The following is a 27,031-nucleotide window of genomic DNA, read 5'->3' as shown; positions in this document are numbered from 1 at the left end:
TGAATCTGTTCAAACCAGCATTTGAACAACACGTTAATTCTAGTTCTTCAAAAATCTGTCTTACTACTGAGAGTTATACCATAAAGCTTTAAGGGTAGTTTTAGTTTACTCTGTTTAGCCACAGTAGATTTTTGTTAACGCTCTCAGGACTGATTAATCTGTTAAAGGCTAACTTTAAGAGCACTGATGCCTTGAATATAGACTATATTTAACATATTCCTGGGAAAGACAAAATTTCTATCTATAATGTATACTGCAGAAATGTATAAATGCTTACATCTTATTTGAGCATATCACAGAACTCACACAGTTAAATAGTACCCTGATTTATCTCTCCCATTCAACTCTCTTGTTAATATCCTGGAACTCTGGGACTCTATTTTATTCATATTCTATTCCAGAATTTAATCCCAATATCCAGATTGAAAATCAATGTATTCACTGGTTGTTTAAAAGAATACAAACACACACACACACACACACACACACACACACACACGGAACAGTATCATTTCCCTTGAAGTGAGTTCCCCTTGAAGCATGAGTAGGACTTCGTGTGGATTCTGAGAACCTGTCAAGGTATTGGGGTTAGAGTGGAAGAGGATGGGAAATAGAAGTGGGTGTAAAACACAGACAGAAAAAAACAGGACTCCCTAAGACAATGCTTTCACTACCTGTAAATTTTTCTCAGGATAGGCCTGAATCATAAACAGAGCACCTCAAAACAAGACAGGCTTTACATTTTAAGGCTCCTCCTTCTAGCTATGTTCAGGGAATGTTCCTAAATTCGATTTTAGGAAAATTCTGAAGAACCCGTCCCTACTTTTTCAAACAAATCTTCTCTTTACAAAATTTCCAGGGAATGTGCTGATTCCAGGAATGACTGAGTGAAAAAGAAATAGTGAAACTGAGTAAGAGTTAAAAGGAATGGAGCATGCCAGAAACAAATGTTCCATAAGAGTGGAAGTAAGAATGTACTAAGATTAAACAGAAGCTTTCCCATTTTTGAAGGATACAACCATATCTCAAGGAATTTTCTAAATCAAATAATAGAAGCCAAAAGAAAACATTTTATATTAATTATACAAATAAACAAATGCAGACACCATAAAATGAAAAAAAAAAAAATCCGAGGACTCTTCTATAAATTCAATAACAGATAAGCATACAAATTATGAAATTGAATCTACAAAACTACTGTGGAGTAAACAATTTTATTTTGCCCCATGAGATTTCTTCTTTAACTTTTAAAGAACCGTGCAACAAATTGTTTCTTGATGCAATTTAAGATACTAAGCAAGATCAATGTACACACCAATAGAACTTCTGACATCTAAGTTGAGCTACGGATTACAGCCCGTTCAAGCTCCAAGCCAGCCTATAAACATGTGACAACTTTTGTTAGCCTAATGGGCAGTCTACCAAATCTATTTCTAACTTCAAAATTATTATGCTGTGCTTAGTCGCTCAGTCACGTCCGACTTGTAACCCTATGGACTATAGCTCACCAGGCTCCTCTGTCTATGGAATTCTCCAGGCAAGACTACTGCAGTGGGTTGTCGTGCCCTCCTCCAGGGGATTTTCCCAATCCAGGGATAGAACCCAGGTCTCCCACAGTGCAGGCAGATTCTTTACCGTCTGAGCCACTAGGGAAGCTCAGAATTATTATCAGTCATAATAATGAAACTCAGATCACAATTTGACTTTCAGAGCCAAAGTAATTAACAGAAAGCAATGCCACTAGGGCAGTAAACTAGAATATATTTACTCCTTAGCAAAAAGTGTTCATGGAAGTCAGAGAGACCTTTGTATGAAATGATACAAACATTTTCATGAATCCACCCTTCACAAATATCAATTCCTCAAGTAATTTTCTATAAGTTTCTCAGATTTGAACTCTGAAAAAATGCTTGATTTTTTTGAATAACAAATGCCTCCTCAGCAAGACTTCTAAAAATTTAGGATGGAAGAATTCGGGAGCTGGTTGAATCTGATTTCTTTCTGCCCAGTAGAGTGATATAATGCTTAAGGGCACAGGCCTGGGTTTGAGTCCTGGAATTACCATCTCTTAGCTGTGGATCGCTGATAAAGTTATTAACTCTCTAAGCCTCAGTATTCTCATCTGTAAAATGATGATAACAACAGCAATTAACCCAGAGAGTTATGTTGATTAAACAACATAATGCATGAGAAAGTGGCACACAGTAAGCAGTCTGTAAAGGTGGAAATAAAAAATCCTAGAATATATATTTTTGGTGGTCTAGACATTAGAGATTTTTAATATCAAATAACTAACAGAAATGAAATACTATTTATGTTTTCCCCAAGAAGTTGATAGTTTATAGACAATTTATATATCCGATAGTTGACCGACAATTTATATATCTGAAAAAATTAAATAGGCATTCTCATAGTTTGAGCCATCTTCCTGAACAGGACACAGAGGTCTTGGGTCTTGAAGTCCACAGTAATGTCATCTGGAGACCATAGTCTTATCTTTCCCCCAAAATGCTCAAAACTCATCTTCTTCCATGTAGAGAGAAAGGATATTCAAAGACATGAGCTATCGTGATTGGTAAATAGCTAGTGTTTCATCAACTTTCTGTACTGCCGCAACCTTTGGGCTGGTCTATGGTTCCTCTTCACTGCCATTCAGCTGGCCTGAGAGCAAGAATTATGACTGCAAAGTTAGCAATGCGAAAGGAAGTAAAGTGAAGTCGTTCAGTCGTGTCCGACTCTTAGCGACCCCATGGACTGTAGCCTGCGAGGCTCCTCCATCCATGGGGTTTTCCAGGCAAGAATACTGGAGTGGGTTGCCATTTCCTCCTCCAGGGTAGCAACGCAAGTGTACAGATAAATGCAAGCATATACATGGAAAGAAAAATTAATGGCCTCAGAGAAGCAAAAGTAAACCACATATTCAGAGAAAAGAAATATGTCCTCACTTTCTAAGAAGTCCATGTTGTTATCGCTTTTTGTGAAAGGAATCAAGCAGGGGCATTTAGCTATGAAGGCACAATGGTTAAGATATGTACTGACAGCCTTGGTTAGACTCACACATGCTACTTGGCTTTGAAAGTTCATTAAGTTTCCATTTACACACAAGGAAAAATGGATAATAATGTCTCCATCTCATGGTTATTGTTACAATTTACTTAGATAATGTATGTAAACTACAGCATAGAACCCTGTATCAGAACTGTGATAGCTATCATTACTATTATTATTTGCTACGGAAGTATCTAAGAGGAACTTTTACTGTGCTTTCCTATCCTTCAATGCTAGAGGTTAATCTCCCACTACATTTTCAAATTAAAAGAAAAAGAAAAAGTCAGCCACAGCCTAAAAGCAAAACAGTAGCCAAACATAGAAGAAAACAGTCGATCAGCAATGATCTTAAGATACTTAATTCAGTTGCCTTCGCATTGAAAAGACACTCAAAACAAGGGCGGTCCTTCCATGAACCTGAAAGCTGTGTGTATATAAAATGGGCACGCAAAGACACAAATTTATATGATTTATGTAATTTATATATAAACTGGAGAGGAAGGCAGAGATCTAACTCACTTAACATATTCATCTTAAAGATGAATAAATTCACGCCTAGAAAATGTCTCCCCCAAGGTTACCAGATGGTTGGTCACTAACACTGCAAGCCGAGTGTCTGCCAGTCTTTCCATTGAGACCAACAGCTTTCCATACTGTTCATTCCTGGCTTTAATTATCAGCAAAGTTTCTTGTGAGGAAGAGTAGATCTCTAAAGCAATCCTGGATTGCCCTTGAACACTGACAAAAAGAAAGAGTCAGGACGATTTATATCAGATTTGAGGATGCTCTAGATGGTGTCATTTCCCAATTCCACTGCAAGACGTTATTTCCAGGTTTTATTCTCATGACTCAAAGCAATGAAAGAAAGTCAAGCATAAAGGGTAGTGTTTACCTGAATAATTGGAACAGCTTCTTATGAGCTGTTTTACTTATACTTTGGGTAAATATATCATTCAGGCAGTTTACTTTCATGCATTACATATTTTTATAACATTTTAAATGCACATAGTTTCATAAACCCTGTCTAATGTACACTATAGGCTGACAATAATTATTAGAAATTGAAGCATATCATGAAACACTGTAAGAAATTCAGAGAATTTCTAGCCTTTTTTATTTTACTATTGATATACCCACTGTGGAATTCACAGAATGTCATCGCCAACTCATCTGAAAGAACAATGATTTTCCTCTACTTACATATTTACATTTGAACACAGATCTTCAGAATAAATCTGCAAAACTAGGACTGATTTATAACAAATCATTGCAAGCATTCCCAGGTTGTTATTAAGCCCATGTGATAATATCATGGGGGAAACAGTCCGTGGGGCCACAAAGACTTGGACACAACTGAGTATAATGCTTATGCTCTTAGTATGAGCATAAGAATAACACCAGGCTGTGTTCTTGCTGCTGTTTAGTTGCTCAGTCATGTCCGACTCTTTGCAATCCCATGGACTGTAGCCTGTCAGGCTTCTCTGTCCATGGGCTTCTCCAGGAAAGAATACTGGAGAGGGTTTGACATTTCCTTCTCCAGGGGAGCTTCCAGACCCAGGGACCAAACCTATATCTCCTGCATTGTTAGGTGGATTCTTTACCACTGAATCCACTGAGCCACCTGGGAAGCCCATACATGACAAAAATTCATTTTCTCTTACTGTGTGCCAAGAATTGTGTTAAATAATCACTGTAGCTCAGGATTTCTCCATTTTAGCGTTTCTGACACTTGGGATTGGGGCATTATCTTTTGTAGGGAGCTGTCCTGTGCATTATAGGATGTTTTGCAGTATCCATAGCCTTGACCTTCTAGAAGCCAGCCCTCTAACTGAAATGCTTCCAGACATTGCCACATATCTCCTGGGTGGCAAAATTACTCCTGTTGAGAACCACTGCTTTCAATAATTGAATTCTCTCAATAATCCCATGAGGTATATATTATTGTCTCCATTTTGTAGATGAAATGAGAGAAACAAGGAGTTTAGCAATTTGCCCAAGGTCACACAGACAGAAAGTGGAAATCCAATCATTGGCAAATGGCCCATAATTTAATCACTGGATGAGACAACCTCACTCAAGGACCCAGATGAACATAAAATCAAGTTCTATGTATCCACAGACATCTTCCCAGCCACAGTGAAATGGAGAGACTCCTTCAGAAAGGGGCACATATCAGTTCCCTGCAAAATTTTTATTTACATGTACAATGTATGAGTCACTGAGTTATGCCGCAGACACAAGGAAGGTAAAAGTTTTAGTGGCTTAGAGCATCAAAAGTTTGTTTCTGGCTCCAGTTATTAATATACTGTCACTCTCACGTGGCCTGAATGTCTTTCCTCCATCGTCCTGGGATGTGAGTCAAGGATGAGGACTTTCAGGGGACAGATCAGTCTCTCGCAAGGTGATAAACTATCTGGAGAGGCAATGTTTCTGCTCAGAAGTGGCACAGATCATGGTCAAAGCCAACCAGGCGGTCAAGTGTAAAGACAGTGGGCAGGAAATTGTACCTTCCCTTGAGGGGTGGAGGCTAGGCATTAGGGAGAGGCCAGGTGAAGAGCATTCTTAGCAGGAAAGAATAAAATTTTTGAAAAATAATACAGCCTTCATACAAATACACTGAAAAGTGATAAGAGGTAATGTCATTTAAAAAACAACTTGTTTATTATTCAAAATGCCCATATCTGTATGTTTCCTAGTGGTTTCTGTTGGAGAAAGCATTTCTGATGTGGCATCTAAATGCCAGAAATGGACATGTTCCATATTTTAGAATCTCAAAACAGTAAAACAGCAGAGATGTCCCCAAAGAAAGTGGATCTTCTGATTCTTTTTTTCACCACCTTCCTTTGAGAGACTCAACAAATTTCTTTCCTTTTCTCTGAACCCATTCCATCGTCTCTTAAATAGAAGCTCTAAAAAAGCTATTCGACTTCTGCCTGAGTCCTAGGATATTCTAAGTAAGAAGAAGGTAATCTTCTGAAAATAGAAAGAGTAAATTGGTCAGCACCAGGGCGAGACAGTGGGGGAAATGAGTGGTCAAAGGGTACAAACTCCATTTATAAGACGAACACTTTCTAGAGATGTAATGTGCATACAGCATGGGGACCACAGTCAGCACTACTGAATTGCATATTTGAAAGTTGCTAAGAAAGTAAATCTTAAAAAGTTCTCACCCTACACATAAAAAGGTAACTATATGAAGTGGTGAATGTGTTACTAACCTTATTGTGGTATAATTTCACAAGGTACAGGTATATCAAATCATCACTTTGTACACCTTAAACATAAACAATGCTGTATATGTCTATTATGTCTCAGTAAAACTGGAAAAAAATAAAGGGTGCTTGTGTTTGCTATTTTGTGAGAAAATACTGCATCAGTTATGGGTGTCTGTAAGAGTATTCATCACAATGTGTACATTACAATGAAAGTTACTCATTGTAATGCTTTCACCGCACAAACCTCCTCTCCCTTCTCCCCTCTGCCACCATTGCCTCTCACTTCCAACTCTCATCCTCACCTTCTCTTTATCATCTCTCTCTCCCTCCCTCCCTCTCTCTTTCAAACACACACACACACACACACACAAATATACCCCTACATTCTCTCAGGAAAATTTAACATTATAAAAATCACAGAAGTCACTATAAAACAACACTGGTAAAAAACATTTGGTTTTTTACCAAATGCTTTAAGGATCATTTAGTGGAGCTACATAATATGTATATTTAATTTCAAGTATTCTCGGTCAGGAAGATCCCCGGAGGAGAGCATGGCAACCCACTCCAGTATTCTTGTCTGAAGAATCCCATGGACAGAGGAGCCTGGCGGGCTACAGTCCATAGCGTTGCACAGAGTCAGATACAACTGAAGAGACTTAGCACACACTCACACATATCCTTGGAAGGAAAGGGACAGGGAAGAGAAGTAGAAGGAAGGAGGGTTGGAAAAAGAGAAAAGAGGAGCCCGATAGATTACACACAGTGGCAAATCCTTGACCCTCCTCCCACTGAGACACGAAGTCTAGTTTTCCTGCCCTCGACCTTTGAACTGGTCCTAGTGATTTTCTTGATCAATATATAGAATGCAGTCTCAGGGACGTTCTAGGACTTGTGAGGGCAGACGACTATACCTTTTAGCCTTGCCGCATTAGCCCCGGCTATTTGGAACACTTAGTACTGTGGATTGAATCATTCTCCCCCTCCCCCCAATGAATTTGTTGAAGTTCAACTGTGAAAGTGATATTATATGGAAATAGAGTCTTTGTGGTTGTGAAAGTGATATTATATGGAAATAGAGTCTTTGTGGTTGTAATAAAGCTGAAATGAGATTATAGTGGATGCGTGTGGGCCCTAAATGTAATGATATCCTTATATGGAAAGAGCTATCAGGAGACAGAAGGACAGAAAGGGAACACAGACACCTCGAAACAAAGGAAGAAAATGGATTGACCCGGCTAAAAGCCAAGGAATGTGGAGCACTGCTGACAACCACCAAAAGTTACAAACAGGCTAGGAAGGCAACCACCAAAAGTTACAAACAGGTGAGGAAGGATTCCTCTCTGGAGCCTTCAGAGGGAGCACCCCACCCCCCCCCATACCCCCAACACTTTGATTTTGGACTTCTAGCCTCCAAAGCTATGAGAGAATAATTTTTTTGCTGTTTTAAGCCACTCATCCCCAAGAAACAGAAACATCTGGTCTCGGAATGCTCCCCATGGGAACCTACAACCCATCCATATAATGAGAATCACAAGCGATATGGAAAAACTACATGTGGACATCCATCCACAGCCCTAGCTGAGCTTCCAGTCAACAGGGAGAATCAACCACTGGGAAATCCCTGCTGAAGCAACAGGGTGCAGGTGGAAGAAGTCATTGTGGAAGCTGACACTGTGACTCTGAGATAATCTGCCTAAGCAACTCCATCTAGAATTCCTGATCTGCAAAATAAAAGTGTTTCTAGCTATTAAGTTTCCTGGTAATTTGTTACATGGTAATAAACAAATGGAGCTTAGTCCAGTACCTAAAGGTGGGTTACATGATAAAAACCTAAAATATATAGCCTTGGCTTTGGGCCAGGTAGCAGGCAGAAACTGGAGGGACTTTGGGGAATCTGCTGGTGATGGCTTGAAGAACAATCAGGAAAGAAAACATCATATTCCAAAAAGGATGTCATAATTATGAACTGGCAACCTGGATGCCTGTCAGATAATGAACCCTTGGATTTGCCTGAAGAGATTTCTAGACATAAGGTGTAAATTACCAACTGCCCCAGAAAAATCTTTTTCAAATTTCTGACTAATGCAAAAATCAGCAAAATAAATAAATTTCAAGCTACAGGGTCTAGGAATAGAAAAACAGAAGAAAGAAGGTAGGAGAACAAGAAAGAGGAGTGTGATAGATTAAGATTATTCACTAATCCGACTGCAACCCCATAGACTGTAGTCCACCAGGCTACTCTGTCCAGAGTATTCTCCAGGCAAGAATACTGGAGTGGGTTGCCATTCCCTCATCCAAGAGATCTTCCCATCCCAGGGGCTAAACGTGAGTTTCCTGCATTACAGATGCCTCCTCTACCATCTGAGCCAAGTAAAGAGGTGAGAAGATAAGATTAAAGATGATGACAAGTCCTTGACACTGTTCCAACAAAGAGGTGAAATTGAATTCCCATACCCTTGAATCTGGACTAATGTTCCACATTTATTACATAATAGTGAATAACTGGAACGGGAAAAAGGTGTAGTGAGGGAACAAGAGAAGAAAAACATCTGAAATTGTGAACCTCTAGAATGAGAATAAAACGCCTGGTATAAATCCACCTTTTAATACTGGAGCACTTCACCTGCTCAGTGTTATTCGAATGTTTCAAGGCGGATTCATTTTGATGTTTGGCAAAACTAATACAGTGTTTCAGGTTTAAAAATAAAATAAAATTAAAAAAAAAAAAGATTATACGTACAGTTGCATCATGCTCACTAACACAAATCAATGACTTTACGTGATGGGTGACCAAAATGGATATTTAATTCTGGGGGGATATCTAACTAAGCTGTATTCACTCCTTCTTGTATTGTGACTGAGAAAGGCATTTTTGTTTGTAAGGTGGTATCTCCCTAAGGGATTTTCAAGAATAAACTTCTTACCTCAGGCTTCAATTTGACCTAAGATATGTCTTTATCATATCCTTTCAAACAAAAAGGATTCATACAAGGCAGAACACTCCTGATACAAAGTTCTGAGTAAGTGTTAAATGAGGAAGATACAAATCTAATACTATGCATTCTTTTATAGATAAATCTCCTTCTTCCATCAAATATTTAAAATGGTTCAAAAGCAAGACAATTCACACTCTATGAAAAATAAAATATGTACATAAGTCCAGCATCAGAGAAAATTTAAGCAGAATAAAAGTAACAAATTATGAATAGTCAAATTAATGCTAAATAGTTGATGAACTGAATTTTATTCTGAGCTTCCAGACAACTAAAGGGCAAAAGGAAATAACCATGTGTGCTTCTTAAAGAAAGTGAAAACATTTTCAATGCAAAGGAGAAACAAAGTTATTCTGTCAGAGAATTTTGAAAAATATATTTCTTCAAAGACTGACATCAGGATACCCTGATTTCAACAATATCTCTACAGTTACCCTGACACTAAATCACATTTCATTTAATGTTTCTTCAACCTTTTCTCAATGAATAAGAACATAATTTCAAAACTTGTGTCAGTCATACAAACATATAAGGCCAAGAAAACCGGTCCAAAGACGCACCTCTAATATTTTTTCCCTTTCTCTACAATAATAGGAACTCTTGAAGGTTAAAAAAGCTTATTTTTCTTCTCAATGCCTAAGTATAGTATAATGCCATAGTATCACCTATGTGGCACACGGTATCATGCAGATATACCATACTTCTGTGTTCTGAGAGCACGTCTGAGGCAAGGGTCCTTATATAAAGAAACCAAATTAATTTCCTTTCACAGTTCAGACTCAAAAGAATGACAATGTGATTTGTTTATGCTATGTTAGAATGCATAATAGAATACATAAAAGCATGCAATGATGTATGAAATTCTGGCAAACAAAAAGCTAATATTACTATGGGAGTTATCTGTATGTACTTTTCTTTCCTTTTTCACAATGCATTGCAGTGTGAAATGTTTATAGCCTATAGCTCATACAGAACTAAATCAGAGTCTTGCTTACTAGAAAATTGAAGGAAAACAAGTAGTTTATGCAGGTTAAGCATTAAAATATCCCAAAAGGTTTGGGAAAAAATCAAGACACCAGCACCATTAAAAATAGGCATTATTAGTAGCACAATGGCAGTATTAAATCTGAATGGTGAGATGGGAAGAGGAAATCATTGCACGAGTTTGGTGGAGATTTACAGAGAGTTTCACAAGGCAGTTTAATGCTTAGGCAGCTGACTTTTATTGCTATCTCAAGGGCCAGATCTGACTAAAACTCTCCCTAGTCTTCACTCCACATTGTGCTAAAATGGAATGGAGCATCTAGGCAGAAAGATTTAATGTCTTTACCATTTGGAGGGGGAAAAAAAAAAAAAGAAAGCTACCTCTGTAGAGCCAGACTGGTAAGTAGCATTTACCTCCCCAGCAAGGAGCAATTTCTGTCTGAATGGGTGGGGGGAGGGTACCATTCCATTTATCTTACAGTTTTATGAGCACTCTGGGTCCTAAAGAACCAAAATAGGCAGAGTAAACTGGGCAAAGTATTTAGAGGCTGATACTGCAGAAGAACAGGTATCTACACATCAAACAACTTATACTTTTATAAGTACATACCCAGACCAGAGGATAAGAGCATATGAGAGCTGAAGGGCAAAGACAGAGTACTCTCCCCCAGGAGATTAGGACTGAGTCAAGAAGAGATGCAATAACAGAATGTGCTACTTAAAAGTCTCCTAAAGAGTTTATCAGGTCTGGTAGCTTTCAAATTGTCCTCCTGTAAGTCCTACCATAGGAAAGGAAGGAAGATGAGTTCAAAAGAAAAGTCTCTAGCACCCTCTCCAGCTTTAAACAGAGCAGCTCTTCTTTATCTCATGTGTGCTCAGTCGTGTCTGACTCTTTGAAACCCCATGGACTATATGTAGCCTGCCAGGCTCCTCTGTCCATGGGATTTCCCAGGCAATAATCCTGGAGTGGCTTGCCATTTCCTTCAGCAGGGAATCTTCCTGACCCAGGAATCAAACCCGAGTCCCCTGCATTGGCAGGATTATTTACCACTGAGCCACATGGGAAGTCCCTACCTTATTTCACATACTGTATTAAAAAACAACAACAACTCTATGTTAAGTCCATCAATAGTAAAACTTGAAGGCCTTTTAAGAAAATGATTAATCATTTGAGACGGAAATCTGTTGCTCTGCTTTCCCAGCATTTATTTTTGCCTCTTTGGGTCCCTGAACTGCCTGAAGATGCCACAGTTCCCTCACTGTCCTTATCAAATTGGTTGCAGTAGCAGATATTTGGCTAATTAGTTTTATTCAACCTCTCTGGCCACAGTAACTCGTTAGAAAAAAATTTTTATGACTTAAGGCAGATCAGAGCCCAAAAGACTCAGTCCAGGGCTTTTAAGCAAGCCTTCAGGTTAGAGGTAGGTTAATCCATTAGAATTACTGACAGGATGGGGCTGAGCCTGGAGTTACTTACTGGAAGATACCTTCTGGACAGTGGTGTCCAACTCAGGACAAAGAGCTCCTGTGTGCTGCTTTGTGCAAAGCCAGCCCTGTCCCCGGAGTTTCGGGTATATGACAAACACCTGTTTTTGTTTATAATTTTGTTTTCTCCTCTTTACAAACTAAGGGCTTTGCTGGTGGCTCAGATGGTAAAGAATCTGCCTGCAATTCAGGTGACCTAGGGTCAAACTCTGGGTGGGGAAGACCATCCTTGAGAAAGGAATGGCAGCCCACTCCAGTATTCTTGCCTGGAGAATTCCATGGACACAGGAGCCTGGCAGGCTACAGTCCATGGGGTTGCAAAGAGTCAGACACGACTGAGTGACTAACACACACACAGTAAGTAGACACACCTAATGGGAACCCAGGGACCCTGAATCTCAGGCTCACGCTCCTTCCACACATTCATCCTTGTGCTCAAGGCAGTATATACTCAAAGAAGTAACGACACTCTAAACACAGCAATGTTTCTAAAAACTGAGGGAAATACCTCTTCCCCCCAAAAAAAATCAGATTTTGAATTTAGTAGAGGAACACATAGTCTAAAGCAAATCTATAGTGGATCCCTTCATTGCGTTTGTGAATTCAAATGTGTATGTGCCTTGACCCGAATATCTAATTTCAATCTTGCAGAGTCTTCTTAGCCCAAGACTGTGGTTCAGAGATCCTCAGAAGGGGGTCGGCCTGAGTCATCAGCACCTTTAGAACACATTTTGGCATTTAGAAAGTATGATTTTGCTCATCCTGAGTCAGGAAATCTTTAGCCTCCCCCCGCCAACGTGGAAATACTGCAGTGGTAATTGACCATGCTGGGCTTCCCTGGTGGCTCAGTGGTAAAGAATCTGCCTGTCAGTGCAGGAGATAAGGAAGACACAAGTTCAACCCCTGGGTCAGGAGTAGAAAATGGCAACCGACTCCAGTATTCTCACCAGGGAAATCCCATGGACAGAGGAGCCTGGCGGGCTACAGACCATGGGGTCGCAGAGTCAGACACGACTTAGCAACTGAACAACAACTGACCGTGCCAGAGTTACATTACTTCATGAGAACTACAGCTCAGTAAATGATCTCTCTCCCTTTGTTTTTTGTATTTTCACTTATTTTAGTGGTGGAAAGGAAATTTTACAAATCCATGCGGTGATAAAATACAGTTCATTTTGTTCTATGATTAACTAGCTGCCTAGCCTTGGGCAAGAAAGTTCAATACTGAGTCTACTTTCAAGGTGTTTAGGTGAGTAACTCCGCTCTCAAATCTCTTTAGGATCTAGCTATCTCTGAGACTGTGGACTTAATCACATCGTAATCTACACAAATCTAAAATGTGGTGAAGTCTGTCCTTCAACACTTTGATGGGGATGGAGAAGCTGGGTGCAGGCTGCTGAGACAGGCGTCTCAGTGTAGATTTCCTTTGTAAAAGTCTGCTCTATAAATGTTTTTGTCTGTTTTTCTAAAACCTGCATGGAAATGTTTAAGGTAGACAGATTCTAATCAAAAAGCAATTCTTACAAATGTTAGATCAGAAGCAAAATTTGATAGTTAAGAAAAAAAAGACTATCTCCTTAAAAATCATTGATCTGAGAAAAGTAGGTTTATGCAAATCAGTGGCCATTCCCATTCTACAGTTGATGCAAATTTTCCAATGTTTCTACAGATCTTATAAAAGTATTTCCGGATATAAACTTTGGGATGAAAATATAACTCATCAGCAGTTACTTAGTAAAGCAAATACATGGAATAAAACATTGCTTCTTTTGATAATTCTGTCACTGCTATCGTAATTCCACAGAAAAAGGAAGCACAGTGTGATGAAAAATGGTTTGAACTTCAAACACAGACCTGGCTCTAACTCAGGTCCAACTGGAAATTTACTGTAAGAGATCTTGGAGAAGTTACTAAACTCTTAGAAACTTAGTGTATATTTTTATATATATATATAGTATATTCTTAATAATACATATGTGTACTCAGTCGCTTCAGTCGTGTCTGACTTTTTGCACCTCCATGGACTGTAGCCTGCCAGGCTCCTCTCTCCATGGGATTTCCCAGGCAAGAATACTGGAGTGAATTGCCATTTCCTTCTCCAGGGGATCTTCCTGACCCAGGGATTGAACCAGTGTCTCTTATGTCTCCTGCATTGGCAGGCAGGTTCTTTACCACTAGCACCATCTGGTAGATACACTTAATACATATAATAATATATATATGTGTGTATACATATACCCACGGACTGTAAATATATATATATATGTGTGTGTGTGTGTGTATACATATTTTTCTCCAAAGTGATTGAAGGTACTAAATCAACACCTAATGAAGGAACCACTGTGTTAGAAAATATTTCAAGTATTCAAACTCTCAACCACATAGCTAACTACAGATAGAAATTCACAGCATACACAATTATTTGGGGGTATTCTTTATGCCATTTTTAGAAAATGCTTTACCCCTCACCCCAAAGTTTCAAATGTCTGGTTAGATAGAGCTTGCTTTCTTGGCTTTCCCCTAAATTGTTCCCTTTTTCCCTACATTCAAGGGAAATCGCCATGCTCTCTCATTTTCCTTGTTTGCCTGGTTTCCCTTGCCGTCTCTTCCTCCCTTGCCCTCCCTTCCACCCTGTCACCTCTGTTTTTCTTTCTGAGCCTGTTTCATTTTCTTCTTTATAAACTGGCTTATTTAGAATTCCTTCTCTATCCAAAATTCTTGCTAGCTTTCTTTTCAGTCTGACATGGTTTGGCATATTACCCTCTGAGTTTCAATTTCAGAAGTTTCTATGTTTCAATTTCAGAATCAGCGTTTATCTTACAATGAAATGACCAAGCAAAGGCAGTCAGAGAACAGAGTATCTTCTGGGGCTCTGTGGGAGGAAGGAAGTGTCATTTTCAATCAAGATATGGTTGGGGGAAGCAGGGGAGAAATCACTTAAGCCTTTACCTGTTTGAATGTACAGATTTCAGAAATAACTGGCACAGATGGGAACGTCAAAATGGTATTAGGTTATTGAGAAATAAACATTTGGAAAGAACATAATTGAGACAATGGTAAAGAGAAAGGATTTAAAACAAAGGATTATTTTATCCTAGTTTTTATCATTTTTTCTGAAGGACCCATAACTCCCAGGTGTAACTGGCCTGAGGCTTTACAGAAGGAGACAGTTGGGAACCCTCAGCTAAGATGAGGAGAGCTCACAGAAAGAAACTTTCTGATAAGAGCTTCTTGAATACCCTCTTCAATATAATCTTAATTTAAGTCACAGCAAAAGTTTACAAATTCTCAAATTGCAATAACAAAATAGAAATACTTATTAATCTCTTATTAAGGACAGTTAAGAGCCTATTTCTTTAAAATTTGAGAGTTAAAATGGATAAAGTCAAAAGCCAAGCCAAAAAAATTATCATTCTTGCTACAAATTTTGATATAATCTATTCAGAGAAAATAATATTTACTTTGCCCATTATTTATTATTAATCAGAGATCACATTAAAATTGTAGAAGCCAGTATAGTCTTTTCAGTTGATGGAATAAAGAGGGATTTCTTACCTTTTTTTCCTTTCTACTTATTGGGAAGCTTTACTGATTTTTTTTTTTTTTAAGTTGTATTGAATGGTGATTTTAATGTTCAGTAAATTCCTTCAGGGGTAGAGTGACTTTAGAATCAATAGTACAGTAAAGCTATACTAGGTTATGCTGTAATAATAATTATAATAATAATCTCCAAATCTCAGTAAAATTCTAAAAAAAAATGCCATTGTTCCTTCTTCATATCCATCCTGGATCAGCTGGGAGCTTTGCTCTGAGGATGATTAAACAATCACTATTTTGAACCTCTCAGGATTTCTTGTTTCTGTTCAACATATCCACTACAGAGCTGTTTTTGAAATCATGGTGTCCTCGGTGACAATTCACTGAAGAATGTCATTTTCATAATTCTATGATGAAACAATGTGTACGATGATTACAGGAAAATAAGAAAACGTGTGTATGTTTGCTAAGGCACAGAATACCTATGTAAGTATACAGCTGACTCTTGGACAGTGGGTTTGAATTGCATGAGTCAATTTATTGCAGCTTCTTTTTCCATAGTAAAAACAGCAGTACTACATGATCCATGGTTGGTTGAATCCACTGACACAGTAGCATGGATACAGAGGAAATGAGTGTGTAGAGTATACATAGGGCTGGCTATGAATTAGAGCGGGATTTCTACTGTGTGGAGGGTCAGTGCCTCTGAGCCCCACTGTTCAAGGATCAACAGTAAGTATAAGAAACTGGTAAGCGTGGTAGACTATGAAGGAGAACTAGATAGCTCACAATGGTTTAGATACAGAATTATTTTTCTGTTTATACGCATCTATATATGTTTATTATTGTACTATGTGGATGAATTTTCTGCTAAAGGTAAATAGTCACTAAAATACTTCTTTTTAAATGCCTCTGATCAAGGCTGCTGCTGCTAAGTCTCTTCAGTCGTGTCCGACTCTGTGCAACCCCACAGACGGCAGCCCACCAGGCTCCCCCATCCCCAGGATTCTCCAGGCAAGAACACCGGAGTGGGTTGCCATTTCCTTCTCCAGTGCATTAAAGTGAAAAGTGAAAGTGAAGTCGCTTAGTCGTGTCTGACTCTTCGCCACCCCATGGACTGCAGCCCACCAAGCTCCTCCGTCCATGGGATTTTCCAGGCAAGAGTACTGGAGTGGGGTGCCATTGCCCCTCTGCTTATCAAGGCTAGGTCCCAAGAACACTGAACATAGCATACAGTAAAGTTGGTTAGTTCATGAAGAAATAAAGCTCATGCGATTGGTCTCCTTGTCATTTTGAGCCACTCCCTGAAACCACAAGTCCCAGATAACACAGATTATGATTTCAAAAATATTATCAGATTTTCACCACACAGATCCCTCATTTCACTACAAAATACACAGGCAATGAGAAAGAGGGAATTTCACAGCATCTCGGCTCATGGAGAAACTCTGGAGGTCATCTGGTTTAATGGCCCAAGTAACTTACATAACAGTGTAAATCAACTATATTTCACTTAAATAAAAAACTGTTCTATGCTGCCTTAGCATCAACTGGGGATAGAAGAAGGCAGCCATATGGATAAGATTAGCTCATGCTTCAACGAAAGCCCCTCTGTTTTATATAGCTTTTCCTTGTTAAAGTTTTTGTCCAAAGTAACGATTCTAAAATATCTTCGAAGGCCACCTATGTGAGAATCTCCTCTATAACATGCTGATAAGAAACAATCCAACTTCTGCAAGAGAACCTTAAACGCTAAGAATTCACCACCTCATTATGGGCTTGGATAGCTTCAACTTTTAGAAAGTTTGTCTCCCACTAAGCCAAAATCTGCCTTCCTATAACTTTGATCAATTGGTTCACATTCTTGCTTTGGGCTATTTAATTGCTGGTAGAGATTTCAGTTGCTTGCCTGAAGGCAGAAGACTTAATGTTTTGTAACTACTATTGATCTTTGGCCAGCTTTGGCTTGTAGCTGGGCAGCTAGATAATTTATTTCTCTTTGAGGTTCTCTGATACTACCTCTGAGCTCCATTTTCTGTTTTATTTCTTGATGCTTACATTTCTTTATGTGAAGAAATTTGAACACATGATCTTTTTTTTTTTTTTTTTACTATGAGCTACACATTTTTACATAAATACCGATTAGCTGCTAATTATTAAATGTGTAGGTGAGAGGGCACAGATACATATTTATAGCTCAAATGAAAGCTTGCAGTAATTTAGATTAAATATTATGAAAATCTTTATAACAGTAATATTAGAAAATTAAGTAAGGGAACAAACTGCTAAGAAAGGTTGCATAATGACTGTCACTAGAGGTATTCAAAGAAGAAATGGCCACCTGTTGGGAAATGATGGTTTAGAGCTAATTACATCTTCTGGTTATCATCTGTGGATATTTATCTAGAATATCCTCTTCAGATTACTTTAAATTTTAGTGATTTTAAAAGGCACAATTTAAGCATATTTATATAAACACATATCTGAATCATCCATCAATACTACTTTTAAAAAATTGCTATTAAATGCTTAGAATTTTTAGAATCCTACATAATCCTCAAGAAATAATCTGAAAAAATGGGAGCACAAAAATGCTCACTGTAGATTTATTTATGAGAGTACATAACTTACAAACAATCTAACTGTCAAAACATAGTAAACTGGCTAATAACTTATGAGACACGCATGCAAGGAAAAACTGGGTAACCAATTAAGCTGTATTCACAGTTTGTAATAACATATATAATATTAACTGTTATACTATTAAGTGGAAAACCAAGGCCTGAAGCTGCATACAAAATATGATTTCAACTATGAGGAAAACTGAATAGGAAAAAATAGTATAGCTCTGCCAACAAAGTGATGAATATTTTAATATTGACCATTTCCTCTGCTACACTTAAGAAAGTTGGATAAAAATATATAACAAAGATAAGTAAGTTAGATGAAATGATCAATGCTCCATAAATCTAGGACTCTTAATTCCTCTGTGTGAGGAAGATTAAAGAGCTGTACACAGACCCATAGCAATAGGAAAGAAACCTGGTAACTGCTCTGGGCTCTAGGTGGGTAGAAGGAGGTGAAGGCATTTCCTTCAAACCTTTGCCATGCTCATACGTGGAATACAAAGGTATATAACCTTGAAAGTAGGATCTAAAACCAAAGATACACTTGGGCCCCAGCAGAAGGGAATTCTATTGCTTCCAGTACACAGGACTTTGTAGACAGAAGACAACTCCAGCTGAAGTTGAGTCTACAATAAAAGGTTACCAACAACACACAAAACAAACAAATCCATACAGAAGAGTCCACAAATATAGATACAGAAACTGAACTGACACTCAAAGTATAAGAAATAATATAACATAGACAGTAAAAGTAGTATGAAAGCTACTAAAAGGATTAAAAGAAATCTAAAAGCCATCAGGAAGCAAAACCATGCTCTTAAAAGAATATTGAGTAGATCTGTACAAGTACAAATAGGAATTTTAGAAGACATGTAAGACGGTTAAAAAAATACTAGATGTAATTAGTGGGCTTTGGGGCAGGTTTAAAGAAATCACCTAAAATGCAGTCCAGGAAGATAAGATCAAAAATATATACTGAAGTTCTTAATAGGCATGAAGTATTAAATTTAAAAGGTTCAAAATCATGTAAATGGCATCTCCAGAAAGAGAAAGGAAAATCTGGATGAGAAAATATATTAATACACTTAATGAAATAATGAAATTAAGAAACGTGTGAAGTTTGAATTCCCAAGAATAACTGATAGAAAAAAATCATGCTGGGTCATATATATCATATATTGTATGCAGAATACCATAGAAGAATAAGGCAAACAAATGCTGTCAAAGAAAAAAGACAAATTACCTAAAATTGAAGGACAATTGAAGACAAAGGTATTCCAGATCAAATTCAGAAGCCTTGAGACAGGAGACTTATGTCTTCTAGTAACTAAGAGGAAAGAAACACAAGCTTAAAAGTCTATGACCTGCTCAACTATCACTCAAGAGTGAGGGCAAAATTTTCAGGAAAAACCTACCAATGACTGATAATTACTATAAAGTACACAATGAAAAGAGGAAATTCAACACGTAAGGAACATGTGAGATAAAAGAATTAATAGGTATACAGAAGCTGATAAATCTGTGGATAAATCCACACTTGCCTTGAATATAAAAATCAAGATTCCCACTTTAGGCACAATGAAAAAATGACAGAAAATAATGGATGGAAAATGATGAACAAGACTTTAAGGCAAAATATATTATTAAGGAAGAGATGAAATGTTTCATAATCATTAAAGGAACCATTCACCATGATGATATAATATCCTGAACTAAGATGGACACAAAAACATACCATCAGAAGTCAAGAGAACAATGACAATCAATATAACATCATTGTAGAACTAATAACGTTACAGGGAATCCATTCTGAGGGGGCTCAGGGTCTCCTGCTTGGTTCTCAGTTTCATATATAAAACCATAGATATTAAGAAATGTATTCTATATTAAGCTGGAAGTTGTATTTGTAAAAGGAGCACTGTCATAGGTAAAGGTGACAAATATTTCCTTTGGCATGCTTAATTAAGTACAGAAAGAATGGAATTAATGTGTGACTCACAAATGAGGTTCCAGGAGGAATCAGTGATAAAGGCAACATAATTACAACTCAAATGGCAACACAAGATCATTCTGTCACAGCTCCACCCTCTCAGCTGCAAAACACTGAACAGCTGTCTTTGCAGAGGAGAGGTACCTACCCAAGTCTCCTTTCCGTGATGGTCCCCACCTCTGCTCTCTTGACCATTTCCTCCTTTCTACTGGTTTGAGAACATCCAGGGAGCAACGTGGCTGCTGAAATCTTCCACCGTCCGTTTCTAGTTCCATAGGCTGCTCTATCCCTAACCCAGGTGTTATTTTGTGAGGTAAGTGTGTCCTGCGGAGAAGGCAATGGCAACCCACTCCAGTGTTCTTGCCTGGAGAATCCCAGGGACGGCGGAGCCTGGTGGGCTGCCGTCTATGAGGTCGCACAGAGTCGGACACGACTGAAGCGACTTAGCAGCAGCAGCAGCAGCAAGCATGTCCTGAATCACCGTAACTGCTTATCTTCTCCCAGTCTCCCACTTGATTAGATCAAGCCTCATGGGAGGAAGCGACAGCATTCCCTTCTCATGGTAAAGGCACAATATTTACTTTATGTTATTCTGCTCCCTCCAGTACCTACAGAACTTCTGCATCACATCTACAGCTGTATGAAACCTGCTATTCAGGATACACAGTATCTTCATTTTGGCCTTGTATATGGACATTTTGTGAATGTCACTTATTCTTGGTAAGAACAAATCTAAAGGTCAGAGGATTTTAGATACATCCATAGGATCAAGCTTTTTATACTGACATGCAAAAAGCCTGTATTCTTATTACTTTTGTTATCTGCTGCTTCCATTAGTTTCTAGGAGATAGCTGTTCTAACTGTAATAGCATGGATTTGGTGTATAGCATCAAATTTTTATAAAATGTTAAGCCTGAATTACAGAACTTTGTGCATCATTAAAAGCAGTTTTATTCTTTTTAAGCATAGAAAAATAATCCCTAAAAATTGAGTATAAACTATGCAACAAAGGAAGTCTTAACAATAGTAAACAACTGTCTTACAGAATAGGTTATTTGATGATCATGTTATAAACTAGAAATTAACAAAAAAAAATGGAGGGTTAACAAAAACCTTAGAAATTAAAGAGTACTTTCCAGTAGTTAATGTTTTAAAGAATTCACCATTGAGATCAGAACTTATTTAAAATAATGAAAACTCTGTGTATCTAGTAATTAAGTATTTATAGCAAAATTAACTTTCTTAAAAACATACACACAGTGATACTCTAATCATGAAGTGGCTTTAGGCTAATATTTGTATATATGGTAAAGCAAATCTCTACTTCACAACAAATAAAATAATATAAACAAAATACATTAATTAGTGTGAAAAGAAAAAGAACAACTTTTAAATTCTTGGAAGAAAATACTGGAGAAAATCTTTATGATAATGGGATGGAGTTGGATTTCTTAGACATAAAAAGTGCATACCATAAATTAAAAACACTTGTAAATATGGATATATTATTTTTAATGTACCCAAAGAAACTATGTGCCAAGTTTAAAAATCAATAACAGATTGAGAGATATTTTCAAGGCATAAAATTGTCAAAATTAATTGGTTAATATGTACATTGAAATCAATACAGAAATCAAAGACTTCTGTAGAAGAAAACTGTAGGAATATGACAGGCAATAAAAGGGGAAATAAAAATGGTCATTATATTTATGAAGGGACACTTGACCTCACTAGTAGTCTGAGACACAAAAAATTAAAATGACATTAAGGTAACACATTACTGCAGAGAGCTATAGGGAAATAAATAAAACCTGAATATACCACCTGCTGACAAGGAGGTAGAGGATGAACCAGCTTCCATAACCAGAGGGATTATCTACTCTATAACCACTACTGAGAACAAGTTGGTATTATTAAATATAGGCAATGTGTGCATGCTTGCACAAATATAGGCATTAAAACATTATTTATAGTATATTAAAAAGGTAAAAGAAACAGCCTAAGTACTCATCAATAGGGGAATAGCTAAGTGACTAATATTTATACAGTGTAACATTTTAAAACAGTTCAAATGAAAGGGCTATATTACCTAATTAAACAGATGAATATGGGAAATAATTATGAGTGAAAAAAAGATGTGGAAACATATACAATATATTTATGTAAAATGTAAATACATGCAAATAAGAACTCTATATTGTTTGGTCATGGATACATGTGTCTCTCGTAAAATTATATTCAGGTCAAGGCAGTAGCTACATCTCCATGGAGAGGGATAGCAAAGAGAGAGTTATACTTTGTTTCAATAATAGATTGGAAAATTTGAAATTAAAAATAACACCTGAAGCAGTTATGGCAAACTGTTCATTTTTAGTAAATCTGAGTTGTGAATACATAGTATTTTTTGTGTGTTATTTATAGTGTTTTACACATAGAAATAATCCAGAATTTCAAGAAAAATTCCTTGGGTAACAGGATGTATACCAAAATATTACTAAGAGTTGTTTCTTGGTGAAGGAATTGCACTTTTGTTGCATACTTCTTTCTACATCTAACTTTTCCTAATTTTTCTTCAATAAGAATATTTTTATTTTATTTTTAGAATAAAATTTATCTTACTTGTGGCTTAGCTGGTAAAGAATCCACCTGCAATGTGGGAGATCTGGGTTCAATCTCTGGGTTGGAAAGATCCCCTGGAGAAGGGAAAGGCTACCCACTCCAGTATTCTGGTTTGGAGAGTTCCATGGTCCACGGGAACGCAAAGAGTCAGACACAGCTGAGTGACTTTCACTTCACTTTACTTACTTTTTTAAAAACATATCTAGGGCTCTCCTCCGAAGATTCCTTCTTAAACTAGGCTGCTATCACACTAAAGGTGATTCGGTTAGAGAAGGTATCATTTCTTTGAAGAGTTAACAGAAGTTTACTTTGGATTCCTTTCAAAACCATTAAAAGAGTTGCCTTTACTTTGTTAACTACTGACATGGATGCTGAGATTTATTATCATCTGAATCAGTGGGGCAGGATGATTTATTCCTGGCACTGAAATTTAGGTCCTCAAGGATGAAAACTTCACCAAAGAATGCAAATGATCAAATTAAGCCTCTATTTTTTCTATTTCTAAGGATGACTTGGACTATATAATTCAGGCAGTTTGCTTTGCTAAAGTAAGATCAATGTCTCCTGCCTGGTTTTTGACTGATACTTGTTTGCCTGGAGTTACAGGGAGGACTTTTATAAGTGTTCCTCATGATACTAGGCTCTTAAATTGATATATTCTGATTTTTAAAACTGGTAGGACTTTTGTACCGAGTAAAACACCAAACTTCACACATCGAAGGAGAAAATGGATTTCTGATCTGCAGAAAGCATAGTGTGCATCCATATCTTCTCTAGCACCCAGTCATGCCTATTTGACACAATTTACACCTAAATTGGTTATATTTTAGGAATTTTTTGCAATAGTTATATCTAAAAATTACATTTGCTGCACAGGCATTTAATATACCACTAGATGATTATTGATTTTTTTCAAGGTCTTTCAAAACCTTGATGTTTTTGAGAGGAACTGTCACCCTCAGCATCTCTTTCCCTAGACTGAGAATATATGATTTTATCATGTGCAATGGGCTTAGGCATCAAGCAAGCCCTTTAGACGATCACATATTCTCACGATTCTTTGAGGTTAATTAAAAATGGACACTGTAACATTATGCAAAGACATCTAAGCTTCCTCTCCTGGAATGGAGAAATAACATTGAATTTTCCCAGCTTTATCAAGTGCTTTACAGAAATCATAAAAGGAGAACAATTGTTTCCAAAGAAAATAATCCTTTGAAACTTTTACTTCTCTAAAACTCCTTATCTTTTGCTCTGTCAGGGTATCACTTCATTTATAACATATGCACACACACACACACGCACACACCCCCAGCCTGAATTAGATATTCTATTGACATGTTTTGGAAGGAGGGAAGATTAAGCTAAGTGTTTTGATATTCAAACCGACTGTTCCATGGTTTCTAATCATTGCAAACCTGATGTTTTAAATCATTAAGCCATTCCCTCTAGCTTACCATGGGAATATATTTCCATATAGTTTGCTGTGATATATTGAGAGAGATAAGAATTAGAATTCATTTGCCATTTAATTTTTCTCCCAAAGTGACTTAAAAAGGTCATCTAATGCCCACAATTCTTCTATTTCCAGAATATTTTTATTTCATCTATCAGAAACCCCTGTGTCAAGGTAATTTATTTGACTAGACTTCTAGGATTTCAGCATCATGGTTATATTTATTTGAATAAATCCAGAGTTCTATCTGATTCTAACCAGCAAATTATGGGAAAACAGAAAATGGTGATATTTAATAAATCTAATTTATCATGAAGTAAGTTCCTGCATTTTTCCTTACACTGAAGTGATGTCAAAATATCACAGGTGTCCATTTTTTATTTTAATACTAATTTGCTCTTAAAGTATATCCCAAGCTATTGAGATCCCTAGTTATTAGATTTCTCTGATCTAAAACACATTTTCTTAAATGAAGGCTTAGTTTCATTTATTGAATTTTCTGGTAACATTATATAATTTCTTCTCCTCCCTCATGTCAATTCCCAACTGCCCAACCTCTGAGATAATGAAGCAATCAAAATTAAAAAAAAAAGTCACCAAGTCACCGTCCATGGTGGCTGCAATCGCTGATGGCTGTTACATCCTTGTTTACTGATATGGCAGGAGATATTCCCTTTCTCAACTGTTAGGCCTGAGAAACCAAAGGAAAAATAAAAAAAGCAAAGACGTATAGGAAAGCTGAGGCTCAGAAACTTCAGAAGGTCAATGTAGAGAAATTTCTAAAATAAGTAAAAGCAGGAGTCCTGAGACAGGAACCCCATCAGACTTGAGAGTCAACTATGCTTTCTGAGCCTTAGAGAACTTGTACCTGGATGGATTCCAGAGCAAATGGTGAAAGCAACATCTTATTTCCTTCATATCTCCAGAATTTACCAAGTATCTGATACAGAACAGATTCTCAAGAAATATTTATTGAAAACCAGAAAAAATAACTAAATGGGTAAATAAATAAAAATTAATGCAGCAAACCACACATAACTGAAAAGTCTCTCTAAATTCTGAAACCATGTCTATCCATCTCTTTTCTTTTTATCAGAGATCTCCTGGCTCAGGTTCCAAGCAGTGGTCCAGAAATGGCTGAAGGGATAAAACATTCCACTTCTCATATAGCCAAAGATGCTAAGGTCTTAGTATGTAAAAGTACTCCCAAACAAGTTTGGTGAATGCTGATTCTCAGGCCTAACAGTTGAGAAAGGGACTATCTCCTGCCGTTTCAGTAAACAAGGATGTGACAGCCATCAGCGATTGCAGCCACCATGGACGGTGACTTGGTGAGCCCTGAGGGAACTCAGAAAGAAGAATACCTGCCATCTAGCAGCAATCAGACCACAGCCACTCTCCATGGTGACCCCTGAGGAAGCTCAGGATGGGAAAACAGGATACTGGCCCTAGATAGCTGAGGTACATATCAAAGGAACGATTTCAGTGAGCCCAGACTCTTCCCATACATAAAAAGTGCTAAATTCCTTAACTTGGGTTATCTGGTCTTCTTTAATTAACAGTAATCTTATGATGTCTAGACTACCTGCCCTTTGTTGTAAAACTTCTAGGTAACATGGCTCCTCACCTCACCTCCTCAGAGCAGTTTTCTCAGGGTCACTTGACATGCTGTCTCCCAAGCTTGAAATCCTAAAAATTCCCACTGAATAAAATATAACTCTCAACTTTTAAGTTGTAACTATGTTTTAAGTCCACACGTTCAAAGAATCTAATTCAGTGATTTAGGAGATAAGTCAATACTTTCTAATGGAAGATAAAATAACAGTTAACAATTTATTAAGTGCTTACTAGTACTACTCACGGAGAAGGCAATGGCAGCCCACTCCAGTGTTCTTGCCTGGAGAATCCCAGGGACGGGGGAGCCTGGTGGGCTGCTGTCTATGGGGTTGCACAGAGTTGGACCCGACTGCAGCGACTTAGCAGCAGCAGCAGTACTATTCACAGTGGTTTGCCCTAGCAAATAATCTGTACAAGCCACTAAGGACCAATCATTTTTAAAAGCCCCTCCCCTTGAGATGAGAAGTTGCTTTGACCTTGGCTCTGCTATGTACCTGCTCAGGAGAAAAGACTAAAGAGTAACATGAGAGCGTGGCCTCAGGTCCCTGGAGAGATGCTGGCCCTTGTCTCCATCTCCTCTGTTTACTAAAAGAGAAAAACGAAACAAACACAAAAGCCTAAAAACACTGTCCATTTTCCTTAAAACATAGCATAATTTTTACCATAAATGAAAGCTTGGAAAATGAAACAATTTCATTTAACCATTCTGGGGACCAAAAATAACAGAACTTTTCCTCCACTCATTAAGGCAAGAATCATCATCCTTTGCAAGAATTCTCAGATGGAAAATGCTGATAGGTAATTCCATCACATCGACTCTAGTCTAAAAAGAAACAGAATCTGGATTCTCATCCTACTGTTTTAAACCAGCCAATTTATATGAGTCCCCCAGGTATGTATTACACGGATATTTCCAAGGGTAAAGAAGGCATGTGTCACCTCTCAATGTGCAGGCAACTGCACATAAAATACCTCTGTGGCTTGTTGCTGAAAAGTCACACCTCTGATCCACAGATCGGCTTAATTTACCCATTTTTCAACATGTTAATACATTTCCCTATTTTAAATTCCTGCTTAGTGGAAAGTTTCCCCCATTGAGCATCTGATTTAATTTTGTCTGCTTGGATGCCCTTTAGGTAAAGGACACCATTCAATATCAGAATTAGAAGCATTCTATTCATTTCTCCCCCTGCAGCCAGGGAAAGAGAAAGTAGAGTGCAGAGAGGCAGAGATTCAAACAACTCTAGATGCAGCAATTCTCCAGCCGCTGAGCAATGAGGTTTCATACGCTGCTGGAGGACCCATTCATCTTAATCCATCTGGAAAGAGGGCTACGTGCAATATTTCACAATCTAAGTACTTTCTGACAAATCTATTAATTATGCACTCAAACAAATTATTTGCTGCCTGTGGAGGGTTGCTACTGGATTTTCTCCTGTGCCAGAATCCATGTGCTC

The 27,031-nt window shown here is 37.7% G+C and overlaps 1 protein-coding gene across 9 annotated transcripts in view; it reads right to left on the bottom strand.

Moving 5' to 3' along the window:
• Positions 1 to 27,031, bottom strand: part of LOC112583539 (histone H2B 1/2-like) — a 627,552-nt gene that overhangs the window by 467,332 nt on the left and 133,189 nt on the right. For 6 of the 9 annotated variants that reach the window (XM_044939756.2, XR_006640847.1, XR_006640848.1 and 3 more), the window contains one exon: positions 24,911 to 26,159. The exons of the other annotated variants lie outside the window; for them this stretch is intronic. In XM_044939756.2, coding sequence (XP_044795691.2) covers positions 26,157 to 26,159 — 3 coding nt within the window. In that variant the 3' untranslated portion in view covers positions 24,911 to 26,156. Of the gene's footprint in view, positions 1 to 24,910; positions 26,160 to 27,031 lie in introns of those variants that run through there. 9 annotated transcript variants of the gene reach the window in all.

Source organism: Bubalus bubalis, chromosome 3, assembly GCF_019923935.1.
Source record: "Bubalus bubalis isolate 160015118507 breed Murrah chromosome 3, NDDB_SH_1, whole genome shotgun sequence".
Lineage (NCBI taxonomy): Eukaryota > Metazoa > Chordata > Mammalia > Artiodactyla > Bovidae > Bubalus > Bubalus bubalis.
This window is presented reverse-complemented; position numbering and strand designations above follow the sequence as displayed.